General features: G+C 35.9%; 1 protein-coding gene across 2 annotated transcripts in view; it reads right to left on the bottom strand.

Annotated features, from left to right (window-relative positions):
- Positions 1-1,788: 1,788 nt before the first annotated feature.
- The window catches only part of FYB2 (FYN binding protein 2), a 109,670-nt gene continuing 94,718 nt past the window's right edge, over positions 1,789-16,740 (bottom strand). For both annotated transcript variants that reach the window (XM_054534158.2, XM_063712203.1), the window contains 5 exons: positions 9,531-9,617; positions 6,609-6,702; positions 3,195-3,351; positions 3,045-3,078; positions 1,789-2,715 (listed from right to left, as the gene is read on the bottom strand). In XM_054534158.2, coding sequence (XP_054390133.1) covers positions 2,694-2,715; positions 3,045-3,078; positions 3,195-3,351; positions 6,609-6,702; positions 9,531-9,617 — 394 coding nt within the window. In that variant the 3' untranslated portion in view covers positions 1,789-2,693. The remainder of the gene's footprint in view (positions 2,716-3,044; positions 3,079-3,194; positions 3,352-6,608; positions 6,703-9,530; positions 9,618-16,740) is intronic.

The raw sequence follows: 16,740 nt of genomic DNA, 5'->3' as shown, positions 1-16,740 counted from the left end.
CAATTTGAATTTTAAAAATATATTTTTGTTTTCAGCATCTTCCAACTTCAGAAAAAGCCAGGTACAAAAATGACACCACTTATACAGTAGTGGGTATTCAGGATTTTAGACTACTTTTATATTATTACATTATAGCATAACAACTACCCTGTGAAGTAGACAAGATGAGAGTTATTAGCTCTGTTTTTATTATTATTATTATTTATCTTTTTTTTAGACGGAGTCTCGCTCTTTCGCCCAGTCTGGAGTGCAGTGCGTGATTTCAGCTCACTGCAACCTCCACCTCCCAGGTTCAAGCGATTCTCCTGTCTCAGCCTCCTGAGTAGCTGGAATTACAGGCGTGCACCAGCACACCCAGCTAATTTTTGTATTTTTGGTAGAGACAGGGTTTCATCATATCGGCCAGGCTGGTATCGAACTCCTGACCTCAAGTGATCCACCCACCTCAGCCTCCCAAAGTACTGGGATTACAGGCGTGAGCCACTGCGCCTGGCCTAGCCCTGTTTTAATAACGAGGAAACTGAGATGCAAAGAGCTGAGTCAAATTAGAACAAGGGGCCATGTAATGAGGCGGAAAGTGCAGGTAACAAACCTATCTGAATTCAAATTTAGTCCCACTGTCACTCCAAGATTTAAAAGGCTTAATGGCTTGGTGAAGTGGCGAGAGTGATGTGTGGTATATGATTCTCTGTTGGACAGGATTACTGCATGAAAGATTTCTGCTCAACAGTCATATACTCTTCTTGCCCACAGACCATACTTAGCCTTGTCTTCTACAATGCCTACTCTAACAGTTATTGTCCTGGAGAGCAGGAGAGGGCTGCAATTGCCTCTCACTGGGTAGTAGATTTAGTTCAGGGGGTCCAAACAGAGTTTGGTCTCTAGTCTAAGCAGAAATATATTTCCAATCTTTGGTACCAGCCTTAATTTCATCTCCCAGAGAAGAAGTCTCAAAGCCATTCCCTAATTCTCCTTCTCTCTCACCGCTACATCTAATTAGTCACCAAGACATTCTGTTTTACCTCTGTAATACCTCTAATGGGGCTCCTATACCATATATTTCTGTTGCTGCTGTCTTAAGCTGTAATGCCCTTTTGCCTAGAATATTGCAAAAACAATTCATCTCTCTTCTATTATCCATATTGGTGATTGCTTCCTATCCCCCAAATATTTGGCATTTTCTTCCTGTCCCCCTAATAACTGGCATTTTCTTCCAGCTTAACCCTTAAATGACTCCTTACTCTCTAAAGGAAAAGGTACAAGTGAAGTCTGTTACATTCTAGCCCCACCTTACCCCATTCCAAACAAACAGCTCTTGCCATTTCCCACCAGACATTCTACACTCCATTTACTTTGAATTTCCTCATAATCAATCACCAGACAGAGCATGGATCTTCCATCATCTCTGTGCCTTGTCTAATAAATAAACATATTTAAAGACGAAGCTTCAGTGTTACCTTATGTGTAAAATATTTTTAATCCTTTAGCTGTTCCATTCATATATTGTTTAATTATGTTAGTTATTTGTAATAATCTCTGCAGATTTCCTTCTCTAAACTCTGAACTTTTTGAATATCTTTGATTCCTGTCTTTTAGAATAAGCTTGGCCTTTATTGACAAATGTCATTTGGAACATGAAAAGGAAGATAAAAGAACCTAGAAACTTAAAAAAAAAATGGCCTCAATATAAAGAACAAGGCCATGGAAACAAATTCCATCACACTTGTGAAGGCCAGAATAACCCTGCTTAAAGAACTGAGTGAAATTCTTCAGTTTTTCAGCGCCGAAAAAGCCACTTAAAAATTTGAAACTGTTAAATGCATATGTAGAATTTATTTCTCTTATTGACATGCAGTGCACCTCATTTAAAAAACAGAATAGATGTTACAGCTCAGCTTTTAAATTTTTATTTAATTCCATATAAATGAAAGTACATATGAATGCTATTATTTGAATAGTTATTTGGGCATAGACAAAATAATGACAAGCGTTCTTATTTTGGACAAAAAGGTGTTTTAAAGTAATACAGCATATATATTATTTTGTTAAGTACATTTGGGCACTTAAAATGATGGGTGAATTTAGGAATAAATTATTTTTCAGCAAACTATTCCCAAAATAAACAAATGTGGAACAGTATTCATATGAGTTTATTTTTGTGATAAAGTGAAAGGACATTTATACTTTTTTAAAGACTGAGCCATAATTAATTAAGATTATACCTTAAATTTGAGTATTTAAAAGACCTTGGTTACACTGTTTACTGTTCAGAATTAAATTATACCAAGTTTGAATGCACAACATCTAGAAATTACAAATGCTCATGTACTAATATTAGAAGCAAACTAACCATCTGCACAACTGACTAGGTGCCATAAGGCATGATTTCTAACTTTGGATATGGCTCATTAAATAAGTGCTCAAATGCTAACACATACTGTTTCACATTCTCTTGAACTGGCAGTGAAGTAGACACTGAAATAGACATTGAAAGATAACCTTTTAGGAGTAAAACCAACATCTAAATGTTGAGGATTTGTTTTTATTTTTCTCTTTTAAGTTCAGAACGAAAGTTTCCACAGATTCCACCATCTCAAAATTTTGACATGTAAACTGAAACTGATGTAACGCGGGACTAGGATCTTGGGACTAGTTCTGCCTTGTGCAGTCCATAGCATTTGATCTTGATCTTTCTAAGGTGACCAACTTTGATGCCTGAGAAAAAAGAAGAATATGCAAACATTTTAAAATATAGGACAATGAAACAGTTGAGTGCGAGATTTCTAGGGAATTTCTGATCTAGTTTAATATGTTTGTGTTCTTTTAAAATGTTTATAAAGCTGTGTAGAGAAGTTTGATAGCATACTCAGGAGAGACAATAATAAAGTCTCTTCCAGCATAATCCTTATAGAATAGGGCACTGCATGTCTAATTTTTAAAACTTATCCTGAATTTCAATAAATTCAGTAGTCTTCTCTTGAGACTAATGTGTACAACCATGTATTAGGAACTCATGATTTAAAGTATAAAATCGAACAGCTTACTTGAAATCTAGATGTTCAATGAGCACATATCCATCTATAGAAACAAAAGTCACTGTTAATTTGAAAGTTATAGAGAAAATGTTTTTTTAAAGCATTTTAAGATTTTTTAAAAAGAATGAAATGTTATGAAAGATAAGCAACTAAACTTACATTTGCCTTTAGAATTACGACATATCACTAGATTTTGTTCGGTGGTATCAATAACTTCCAATTCTTCTCCAGGACTTATTGGCAAATCAAATATTCCATTTCTTGAATTATTGGAACAGGCCACTGCTGTGTTGATGACAATAATCTCTTTGTCATACTGAAATGAGAAATTACTAATCAGACCATTCTTGCATAGTTGTTATTTTTCATACCAAAATTAATGGAGGATATAATATAGTAACTTCAAAATAAACTCAAGATACTATTGACTAGTTAAATAACACATATGGGAAGAGAAAATAGGAAAGTATACAGTTAAAGGAAAGTCGCTTAAGAAAATAATAGTAAAATGGTGCAATCTCACATTTGTTTGGTATGATTATACTTTCAAAGTGTTTTCACAACCATTATTATTATTTTTTTCTCTCAAGTCTTTTTTTTAAATTATTCTTTTTAGGTATGGGGTACATGTGCAGGATGTGCAGGTTACATAGGTAAATGTGTGCCATAGTGGTTTACTGCACCTGTCAACCCATCACCTAGGTATTAAGCCCAGCATGCATTAGCCATCCTTTCTAATACTCTCCCTCCCTGCACCCTATCCCCAGACAGACCCCAGTGTTTACACAACCATTATTTAATTGTACTAGAATGAGCCCTGCTAGATGAGGTTGTAACATAGGTATGAATTAAGCACCATAGATGGTAGTTAACTGTTCCATTACTAAAACCTCTGTGTAGTGCCTTAAAGCTTATAATATTCTTACATACCTATCATTTCTAGATGACACTCTTTCCATGCTTTTTTTCTGTGTGAGCTTGTGTATTCTTATGTATAGCTATACTACATGTTATTTTAAAGTAGTGGGAATTGGCTGTATCCAGTTGGGGGCAATTCCCAGTCTCCTTTTGTATTCACAGGCAGGCAGGCATTTTGTTAGAAACTCCTGAGAAATTCGATTCCTGACCTTGGGAATCTTTTCCTGACAAACTGACCTATACATCTACAGCACATCACTTTCTAATGCACTGAAATCTGTTGACCACAAATAAATAGTTCCAGAATATGCAGCTTAGATTACAGGTACCTACTTCTCCAAATTAGTGTGACCAAATACCTCCTTTTGCCCAGGATATTGTCTGTTTATAACTAATGTATCTATCTATAACCATTTATTATTATGATTAAGAGTGCCTCCTTCCACTCTTAGCAATGTCCTGTGTTTGGATCATAAATTACAAGATCAACCTATACCAAATGAGATCAGAAATACAAGATAGATTTTTCCTTTACTTAACAAAGTAATCACTTCCTTACTGGCTTTTTTATCCTTTACAGGCCATTGCTCACTGTGAATTCATAGTGATATATTTCTTAAAATACAAATCTAATTGGTCACCCTTCTATTTATAAAGTTCTAAAAACTCCTTATTGCTTTCAGGATGAGATCCGCACTGCTTAGCTTGACATTCGGGGTCCGTTGCATACTGTCATTCCCCATCCCTCTATCTTTGTCCCCTTTACTGAAGCTGCATCAAGCTACATGACAATCCTTGAATACATGCTGTTTACTTGAAATACTCTTATTTCTCTTAACCACTTCACATGAAGACTGTTATGACTGCCATATATAATTTACTGTCTTAACTATACTTTATATCTATTCCAGTTATAGAATTTAATAACATACTGTCTTATCAAATGAAAATAGTAGACAGTCTTATTCATCTTTGTACCCTCAGTGCCTGGCACAAGTGAGCTATCCAATGTTTTATGATTTGAGCTGGATAAAAATTATTGAAATGGCCTATCAAGGAAACCCACTACAGGTAATAAGAATGGAATTATACACATATACAGGAAATGGAATATCTTTCCCACATGAAACAATAAAAAACACACAGACAGGGAAAAAAGGATTGGATGGAATATAAGCGTCTTTCAACAAGTAATTGCCTCACTGTTGTTTTTCAATTAATCAAATAACATCAGGGTTGCAGTAGATAATAACGTATCATAATTTCTAGATATAGTAACCACAATCAGCTTTGGTTCAAACAGGAATTATGAGACAAACAAAATTATGAGAGATTTGTGTACATTCCTATTTTAGTTCATCTCAAAAAATATTTTATGCATGTTTACAAAATGCTAGGCAGCCTTATTCTGCTCTGCACATGGATATAAACATAAATAAAATAACCATTGTCCTCTAGGAGCTCATAATTTAATATGATGAACATGTAATTCCAATTACTTTAATGTGTGATAAGCTAGAGATTGCTCAAGTATATAGGTAAACGGAAGAAGAGTAATTTATTTAATTAGAAGATTTGGGCGAGTCTTCCTGGAGAAGAGGAGATGCCTCGACTGGGTCTTGATAAATGAACAAGAGCTAGTCAGATAGAGAAAAGTGCAAAGGTGTACCAGATTGTTGGAACAGACCAAGGAAGCACTTAGAGGGATGAAATAGCAAGACAAAGATAGAGGTGGAGGTTCATTCAAGGGACAGAACTATGAGAAGTTTGTTGCCAAAGCAGAAAGTGCAAGGCAAAGAGTGGCAAGAGATAAAGCCAGGAAGATATGCAAAGGTCAGGACATAAAGCACTTTCTATGCCATGTTAAGAAGCCTAAACTTTAACCATTTTGCAAGGGGGAATTTTTGAAAAATTTTAGGCAGCATAATGACTATGAGGAGGATGCACACTTTGTCTCTCTCAATCCAGTGTCTAGCACATGGAAGGTGCTCAGTATGTTTCATAGTTAATAATCCTCACTTTGACAATATATGAAATCAGGGAAGTTTGAGCTTTAGAATAATGAAAAAATGTCCCATGGACTCTTAATAACAGAATAAGAAGGCAGAGAGCTTTGGATGCTGCATCACTCATTTGTTCATTTTGTTATTCATTTGCTTGTTTATTTAGGCATTCATTTACCAAACACTGTGCTTACAGTTTTATGTCAGGCCCTGGGGAACAAACTTGAATGAGACAGGGTTTCTTTCTCAAAAAGGACTCAAGAGATTAATTAGTTCAAGATTCACAGACACACACACACACACACACTTTAATACAACTAATCAGTGTTATAAAAGACATGTGTAAAATAGATATATAAAATGTGCTGAAGGAGTAACTTAACCTGGACGAGTTAGGGAGGAGTGGGTGACATTTGAACAGAGCCTTCAAGAACAACTTAGGAGTTTTTCCAGGAAGAAGGAACAGCATGTACAGACATAACAATATAGAAATGTACCAGGAAAAAATAGGAATGAAATGCTGGCTTTTTGTGTCGAAGATCATGTCTGTATCTCAGAGAGGCAGAGGCACAGCATACTTACAGATTTTTTTTTTAAATGAAAGCTCCTAGCTGTTAATATTGCTAATTTTTACCTTCAGAAGAGAACGTACCTTAAACCTTTCTCTAAATAGTTTTTCTTCTCTTTTCATTCTGTTCTTTTCTAAGTTTTGCTTCTTGGTTTTGAAGAAATTTCTAGGAGAGAAACTAGCAAGAAATGTGCAGGTAGGGTAAAACATACTATAATAAAACTCTCAAGTTTCTGAGTCTACAAAGTCACTTCATTTCAGGATAAATTCAGGTATAATTTTCTGTGTGCATAATTTTATATAAAATAATACATACACAAAGTCATGCATCTGTATTTGTGTATATGTACACACACGTATGTAGGTTCACAATACAAATACACACACATATTTCCATTAAAGCAAATTGTCAAACAACTGATCAGGGTAATGCCAATTGCTTTTCCCTATAATTAAAAAAAATTTTTGATGGCAAGATAATAACTTGGAATAAAATCACATTGGTTAAACAAATGAAGGTAAACAAGAAACTTGTCTGAATGAGACTTAGAGATACAACTTTTTTTCTTTTTTTAGGTTTAGGAAATTTATAAATGTTCCCATTCACCTTCAGACTGTTTAATGGAAACCAGTAAGAATAAGTAAGCAGCTTACTTTGTGTGGTTTTCTAAGTTGTTAAACCTAATTTGGGATCACAAGTCTACATGGTTCAATCGAAGAGCTCTCCAGTTTGCTGAATGTTTTGGAGGATGAATACCATTAAGAAAATAAAGAAAGATGCCACAAAACGTGTGCAAGAATTTCAGCACATAAAAATAAATAACCCTACAGAAGAAGCTGATTATACTCTTAGTCCTCCCTCTTGCTCTTCAATTGAGATTTGGTTCTTCTTTTTAGCAGTTTAATGTATTGACAGAAGTAAAAAAGTCAACCAAGTCCTGTTAGTTTTGTTCCTAAGTGTCTCCTACATTTGTTTATTTCCAAGATTACAGCCACTGCCATATTTCAGATTATCACTACTTACTGCCTGAGATGCCATCTTCGCCTTACCTCTCCTTCCTCAAATTCACTGGCATATCTGCCTGCAGAGTCATTTTTCTAAAATTTAGTTATGTCACTCTCTTGCTTAAAACCTTTCAATTTCTCTCTATTGCCAGTAGGATAAAGTCTAAATTCATTAGCATTTTATAATCTGGCCTGATCATCTTTCCAGCTTCATCAGCTGCACATTTCCCTACACATTACAATGTCTACTTGGGTCATCTTAGAAAGTGGGTTATCCTTTTCATGCTGTTATACATGGGATACTGCTATGGTTTGGATATTTGACTCCTCCAACCCTCATGTTGACATTTGGTCCCTAATGTTGGAGGTGGGGCCTAATGGGAGATGTTTGGGTCATGGAGTTGTCTCCCTCATGAATGGCTTGCTGCTGTCCTCTTGGTAGTGAGTTACCACTCTCCTAGTTTCCTAGAACCTGGCATCTCATTTGTTAAAATGAGCCTGACACCTCACTTGTCTCTCTCTCTTACTTTATAGCCGTGTGATCTCTGCACATTCTCCTTCACCTTCTGCCATGAGTAGAAGCAGCCTGAGGCCTTCACCAGAAGCAGATGCCAATGTCATGCTTCTTGTACAGTCTACAGGACCATGAACTAAGTAAACCTCTTTTCTTTATAAATTACCCAGCCTCAGGTGTTCCTTTATAGCAACACAAACAGAGTAAGACAGATACCCTTACCCAACTTCTCTTTAAACTTGCCATCATCTTTGATTGATAAAAGAATAATAAAAGGTTGAACTAATACTTCTTACTTACTGGTAGAATACATTATGGTAGAAATCACTTTAAAAAGATCAAAGAGCACATAGAAATTGATACAGAAATAACTAGCCTTACAGTAACGTTTTCTAATTTACTTGGTTCAGAATAAAATTATACTGTTATATCACTCTGTTGTAAAAAAATAAAAAGGCACTGGAAAATTGTTTCCTAAGAAGACTTATTTGTAGTTATCAACATACTAAAAAGCTTTTTGGGGGGCAGATCAAAAATGTTACTAATAGTTCCTCTCTTGGAATTCTGTTTTGTTATCTGTGCAAATGTATGTAAAAGTATGAAGTTTAAGATGGAAAGGTGCTTTTCTAGTCTGTTAATACATCTTTCTAGCCTGAGAAAAATAAATTACATCAAGTCTAAACTTAAAGAAAATAAACTTACGAGAAGGGCCATCCAATGCCATCCTCTGAATCTCAGACACTAATATCTGGTTTCCTTTGGTGCACCCCAGTAGGACTTTTCTAACAGGTTTCTCAGAGCAGACAGACTACACAATGTTCACATGTCAGTGACTATTTAGACAAATATTTCCCCAAGTCATTTGTTGAGAAAGTACCTCATATCCTGCCCCATGTCCTAGCAATTGAGAAGATGGGATCAGAGAGCAGTAAGAAACCACCTGCCTCAGTAAAAACATCCTCTCACAACCACTTGGGAAATTTAATTACATGAATGCAGGTTAGATCTTGACTCAGTAAAACATTTCCTTTTAAAATTCTAACACTAATTGTAGTCATAACTAGAATTATATTTTAAGGAAATTAGTCTTACTATATGATACCTAGCTTTTTTTTTTCCTCAAAGTTACATTTAAGTTCTAATTGGTGTTTTATTTACGTTATATCTTAGAGAGGGAAGTTCTTACACCTAAAGGAAAACTGGAAATTTGTCATTGTTTGAAAATGGCTAACTTGAAATCTCTCACTTCCTATCCACCAAAAGTAGGGAGGAAGATGATGAAGATACATGTGTATGACACTTAATATTTTTATATTCTTTGTCCCTTTTAATCCTCTCAACTGTACTATGATGTAGGTGTTGTTATTCTCATCTTGTAGATGAAAAAGCTGAGAATCAAATTTCATTACTTATCTAAGGCCACACAGCTAGTAAGAGGTATAAATTGCAGCAGATAAGCTGTAATAGAAGTGCCTCTGTGTTCTCACCTTTCTGATTCTTCAGCACTGTTTTTCTCTTTTTTTCCCTTTGGTGTCAGAAACTTGGGCTTCCACATTTTCAGTTTATCTTCGTCTCTGAGGAGAAATATATTTTGAGCAAGTAAATTAAGACTGAATTATATATTCATGGAACCATCAACATTTCATGGGCAATTATGTTTTACAAAAAATTAAAAAGTCATCTAGAAATATATTTTGATAATCCATGGAAAGGCCATATAGTAAATATTTTAGGCTTTGCAGGCCATTTTATCTCTATGGCAACTCTTCAACTCTACTGTTGCAACTTTATACACAGAAACAAGTGGCAGGCCATATTTGGTCCTCAGGCCATAGTTTGCTGACCCCTGATGTGTGGTAATCCAAATTTGAAACCAGATGCAAGAGATCAGCCTGCTTATAATCACATTTCATCTCCTTTATGACCCTCAGGTTTTTTTTGTTTTTTTTTTTTGCCTCTAAAATGTGAATAATGTAACTGAACTCCATTGTGAAACAAGGCTAAGCCAACTAGCATGTAGCATTAGTGATTCCAGGCAAAAGAGGATTCAGGGAAGGGAGAAGGTATTTGTTATAGAAGGAACTAGTACTTTTTAGCATGTATGTGTCAGGTCTTATGCTAAGCATCTTACATATGTTAACTCATTTGGTTTTCTAAGTATTGCAACAATCCTTTAAACTGATCACTCAAAGTTTTACAGTACAAGGGAGGAAATGGGTGAGCAGAGAGAATGAAATGGATGGTCATAGTGGTATGACCACTTTGGAAAACAAGTTGGCATTTTCTTATGAATTTGCATTCCCTATAATTTGCACTTTTCCCCCTTCTAAGTATATCTTCTAGAAAAATTCCTGCACACATTCACAGGAGCCATAAGAATATCTATGGCAGTATTATTTGTAAGGGCCCCAAATTAGGAACTACCCCAATACTTATCGACAATCGAATGGATAAATGAATTATGGTATACACATACAATGGAATACTATAGAACATTAAAATGAAAGGAAAAATGAAAGATTATATTTGAATAAAAAAAGTTACAGAACTCTATATACAGTGTCTCACTTTCATAATGTTCAAATCCCGAATGAAACAATATTTGTATCATATGTTTGTTAAAACTATTTTTATTTTGAACAAGGAAATGAAAACACCAAATTTATGAGAACAGTTACCTTGAGGGAAAGGATGCATGATGTGTACAAGGGAAAGAGGCCAAGGTATCGGTTATGTTCTAGTTCTTAAGTCGAATGATAGGTTCAGGGCAATTTGTTTTACCATGCTTTACAACTTTTTGTTTTCTTTTGATTTTTACAAATGATTTTTTATGAAAAAGAATTTATCCAGATTCAGTGGTATGCACTTGTAGTTCCAGCTACTTGGAGGCTGAAGTGAGAGGATTGCTTGAGACAGGAGGTCAAAGTGCAGTGTGCTATGATCACGCCTGTGAATAGCCACTGCATTTCAACCTGGGCAACATAGCAAGACCCCATCTCAAACAAAAGAGAAAAAGAATTTATTCTTTACCCTAACTTAATATTTCAGGGTTCTCTTCCATCTTATGCCAATTACATTTCCTGCTTGTAACACCCCTTTCCTGATCATATATGCCTTATGGTCCAATAAAACTTCCCAAACACAAGTGTTTTCCATTTACAGTTATCTGCTCCCCTTCTTACCCCTCCCTTTTCTTTTGTCTTCTTTTGCTCCCAGTCTTCACCTGTCAAAATGTTACCTGTCTTTTCTGTTTCAGCTTGGTACAAAGATTTTTGATCCCCTAAATAACAGTAATGTGTACCTATTCTGAGCTTCCAGATTATCTTGCACATTTTTATAGCAGGTCCTTCTTTGTTAACTAATTTTATCAAATTATGTTTTGGTATCAGGCACATGATACAGATATGAAAGCCACAGTCCCTACCTCAAAGAGTTCCCAGTCTAGCAGATGAGAAAGTCAAGAAAACAGACCATTACAATTCTGAGAAAAATATCTTGATGAAAAAGGGAGTACCTAACTTAAATAGATAAAGTTAGAGAGGGCTTCTTGGAAAAAGTAAAATCTGAATTCAATTTTAAATAACGAGGGATAAAATAGCCAGGCAAAAAACATGGCAAAGTGTGTTACAGGTAGAACTATTCTTTTCTTCTTAAATTATCACCTTCTTGAAGAGGCTTTCCACCGCTATCCATACTTTAAAACCCCTACCAGCACACACCCTATATCCACTCTCTTTCAAAATATCCTGTTTCAAAGCAACCAAATTCCAGTGTGTAATTATAGACTTATTTTTTCATTTGTTTATTGATTTAGTCTCTCTAAGCCCACAGGAGTAGGAATTATATCTCTTTTGTTCACTGCTTTATACCCAACACCTAGCACAGTGCCTTGCACAAAGGACATGTTCAATAAATATTTGTTGAATGAATTGATGAAGTTGGAACAAATGTGAAGGTTTGGAAATGCTGGACAGCATATCCAGTCTAAGGAACTCCAAGTAGTACAGTATGGATGGAACACAGGAATAGTGGGTAAGCAGGAAGAACAGGCGAGGCTAAGAGGTTGCCAGGGGCTGGATTATGAATAAATTTTATGTCTTTCTAAGCAGTTTTGACTTCATTCTGAAAGTGACGGTTAACCACTAAACAGTTTTCAGCTGTTGGGTGGCAGGTGGTCATATTTGCACTTAAGAAAGTTTGGAGAATAAACTGAAATGGAGGTAAGATGGCCATTCAGGGAGTTGTAGTAATCTGATTGCGAAACAATAAGACTGAATTGTGGCTGTGCATTGGGAATGGGAAAAGTGGGAACAGTTTGAGTTATTGGAAGAGAGTGATGGGAAGGGAAAGGCACAAGAGGAAAAGGAATAACAGATAACCTAGGGTTTCAGCCTGAGCAACTGTGTGTCTATTGAAACAGTCACCAACACAGAGATCAAAAGGACCAGATTTGGGGCTCCATCTTCAGTGGATCCAACACTGGAGCACCCAGCTATATAAAGCAAATATTATTAGGTCAAAAGGGAGAGATACACCTCAATACAATAATAGTTGGGAGATTTCAACATCCCACTCTAAGCAGATTATCTAGAAAGAAAAACAGCAAACATCCTATTTAAACTGCACCATAGACCAAATGGACTTAACAGACATCTACAGAACTTAATAGACATCTACAAAACAAGTTACTCATGTTCTGTATAGTAAACATTCTTTTCATTATTAATGGAACATTCTCAAGAACTGTTCGTAAGTTAGGACACAAAACAAGTATCAACAAGTTTTTAAAAATCAAAATCATATCAAGTATCATTTGAGCACAGTAGATTAAAACTAAACATCAATAACGAGGAACATTTGAAACTATACAAATATATGGAAGTTAAACAACATGCTCCTGAACAGCCAATGGGTGAAGGAAGAAATTAAAGATAATACTTAAAAATTCTTTGAAACAAATGAAAATAGAAACACAACATACCAAACTTGTAGGACACAGCAAAAACAATATTAAGAGGCAAGTTTATAGCAATAAGTGCCTACATCAAAAACTAGAAACATTTCAAAAAACAATCTAATGATTTGTCTCAAAGAATTAGAAAAGGAAGAACAAACCAAATCCAAAGTTAGTAGAAGAAAAGAAATAATAAAGATCAAAGCTGACATAAACAAAATTTAGATAAAAAATACAAAACATCAATGAAACAAAAAGCTGGTGTTTTGAAAAGAAACAAAATTGACAAACCATTACCTAGACTAGAGAGAGAGATGGGGTGAGAAGGAGAGGGGAGGGGAGGGGGAGGGGGAGAGGGAAAGGTAAATGGGAGGAGGGGGGAAAGGTAAAGGGAAGGGGAGGGGAGGGGGAAGGAGGAGAGGGAGGGGAGGGGGAAGGAGGAGAGGGAGGGGAGGGGGGAAGGGGAAGAGGGAGGGGACAGCAAGTTCAAGTAAATAAAGTCAAAGTGAAAATAGAGATATTACTTAGAAACCACTGTGAGCAACTATCTGCTAACAAATGGGAAAACCTGGAGGAAATAGCTAAATTCATGGAAATATACAACCTACTTAGATTGAATCAAGAAAAAATTAGAAAACTTGAAAAGACCAATAAAAGTGATGAGATTGAATCAGTAATAAAGAGTCTCCCAAAAAAGAAAAGTCTAGGACTAGATGGCTTCCCTGCTGAATTCTATTGAACCTTTAAAAAAGAATTAATACCAAATCTTCTCAAACTATTCCAAAACATTGAAGTAGAATGAACTCTTCCTAACTCATTCTATGAGGCCAGCATAACCCTGATACCAAAAGCAGACAAGGATACAAAAAAGAAAATTACAGGTCGATATCCCTGATGAACATAGATACAAAAATCTTCAACAAAATATTAGCAAACTCAATACAACAACACATCAAAAAGATAATACACCGTGATGTAGTGTGATATATCCCAGAAATGCAAGGACATATTAGTGGGATATATCCCTGAGCCCAGGAGGTCAAGGCTGCAGTGAATCGTGATTGTGCCACTGCTGCACTCCAGCCTGAGTGACAGAGTGAGACCCTGTTACCAAAAAAAAAAAAAAAAAAACTGAACTCACTCCCAGGGCATCCTCCCTGCACACAACCAGGCTGCTGTTCCTCTGTAGCCTCACACACTGAACCCTGGGCTCACTTGGTGAGCACATCCCCAGAAAGAGGGTAGGTGGCAGGAAAGAGCGCTGGATTGGGGGCAGGCCACCTAGATCTCAGACCTACCTCTGTACTCAATAGCATGGGGAAGTTAGTTACCGTTAGCCTTGATGTTCTCATCTGAAACAATTTAAAATATTTTTTTAAATTATCAAAATAGAGATGGGGTCCCACTATGTTGCCCAGGCTGGTCTCAAACTCTTGAGCTCAAGCAATCCTCCCACTTCTGCCTCCCAAAGAGCTGGGTTTACAGGCATGAGCCATTGCACCTGGCCAACTGGGAACCATTCTAATCTATCATGGAGGGTTACTGTGATAGAAAGGGAAGTATCAGGCTGGGGAGATTTCAGCTCAGCTCATGAATCACTGGCTTCATCATGTGAAGCCGGAAATTCTCTAGCCATCACCCCCTCCATGGTCATATTGATGCCCATCAATCAGACCACCAGGAACATGCCTGCAGTCAACAAAGTTGGGTCATTCAACATAGGCAAGTCAATAAATGTGAAACATCATTGCAACACAATGAAGAACAAAACCATATGATAATTTCAATAGATGCAGAAAAAGCATTTGTCAAAATTCAACATCCTTTCATAATAAAAGCTCTCAATAAATTAGGCATAGAAGAAAAGTACCTCAACATAATAAAGGCCATATATAACAAACCCACAGCTAACATCTTACCTAACAGGGAAAAGCTGGAAGCTTTTCCTCTAAAAACTGGAATAAGACATGGATGCCCACTCTCTCCGTTCTTATTCAACAAAGTACTAGAAGTTCCAGCAGGATCAATAAGGCAAGAGAAAGAAATAAAGGACATCAAAATGGGAAAGGAGGAAGTAAAATTGCGCCTGTTTGCAGATGACATGATCTTATATCTAGAAAAATCTAACAACTTTACCAAGAGACTCTTAGAACTGATAAATTCAGTAAAGTTGTAGGATACAAAATCAACGTATAAAAATTAGTAGCATTTCTATACATGAACAACGAACTAGCTGAAAATGAGATCAAGAAGGCAATCTGGTTTATAATAGCTACAAAAAACAAAAATACATAGGAATAAATTTAGCCAAGGAGGTGAAAGACTTCTACAAAGAAAATGACAAAACACTGATGAAATAAATTGTAGATGATGTAAACAAATGGAAGGACATCTCATGCTCATAGATTGGAAGAATTAATATTGTTAAAATGACCATACTACCCAAGGCAATCTACAGATTCAATGCAATCCCCATCAAAATACCAATGCCTTTCTTCACAGAAATACAAAACACAATCTTAGAATTTGTATGGAATCACAAAAGACCCCAAGTAGCTGAAGCAATTCTGAGCAAAAAAACAAATCTGTATAAAGCACAGTACCAGACTTCAAAACATTCTACAAAGCTCTAGTAACCAAAACAGCATGGTATTGGCATAAAACAGACACACAAACCAATGGAACAGAATAGATAACCCAGAAATTAATCCATGTATCTACAGCCAACTGCTTTTGAGAAAGACTCCAAGAACACTCAATGGGGGAAGGACAGTCTTTTCAATAAATGGTGCTAGGAAAACTGGATATCCATATGCAGAAGAATAAAACTAGACCGCCCCCCACCTCTTACCCTATACAAAGATCAAACAAAAATAGATTAAAAGACTTAAAATGTAAGACCCAAACCTCTAAAACTATTAGAAGAAAACAGGGGAAACACTTCAGGACATTGGTCTAGGAAAAGGTTTTATGACTAAGACCTCAATAGCATAGGTAACAAAGCAAAAATCAACAAATGGGATTTCAGCAATCTAAAAAGCTTCTGCACAGTAAAAGAAACAATCAACAGAGTGAAAAGACAACTTACAGAATGGAGAAAAATATTTGCAAACTATTAATCTGACAGGTGATTAATACCCAGAATATACAAGGAACTCAAACAGCTAAACAGAAAAAAAATTCAATTAAAAATGGGCAAATGAACAGATATTTCTCAAAAGGTGACATGAAAATGACCAATAGTTTATTTGCGTAGAGGTGTTTATAGTATTCTGATGGTAGTTTGTATTTCTGTGGGATCGGTGGTGATATCCCTTGTATCATTTTTTATTGCGTCTATTTGATTCTTCTCTATTTTCTTGCTAGTGGTCTATCAATTTTGTTGATCTTTTCAAAAAACCAGCTCCTGGATTCTTTGATTTTTTGAAGGTTTTTTTGTGTGTCTCTATCTCCTTCAGTTCTGCTCTGATCTTAGTTTATTTCTTGCCTTTTGCTAGCTTTTGAATTTGTTTGTTCTTGCTTCTCTAGTTCTTTTAATTGTGAAGTTAGGGTGTCGATTTTAGATCTTTCCTGCTTTCTCTTGTGGGCATTTAGTGGTATAAATTTCCCTCTACACACTGCTTTAAATGTGTCCCAGAGATTCTGGTACGTTGTGTCTTTGTTCTCATTGGTTTCAAAGAAGATCTTTATTTCTGCCTTCATTTCATTATTTACCCAGTAATCATTCAGAAGCAAGTTGTTCG

This window comes from Pongo abelii, chromosome 1 (genome assembly GCF_028885655.2).
Source record: "Pongo abelii isolate AG06213 chromosome 1, NHGRI_mPonAbe1-v2.0_pri, whole genome shotgun sequence".
Lineage (NCBI taxonomy): Eukaryota > Metazoa > Chordata > Mammalia > Primates > Hominidae > Pongo > Pongo abelii.
This window is presented reverse-complemented; position numbering and strand designations above follow the sequence as displayed.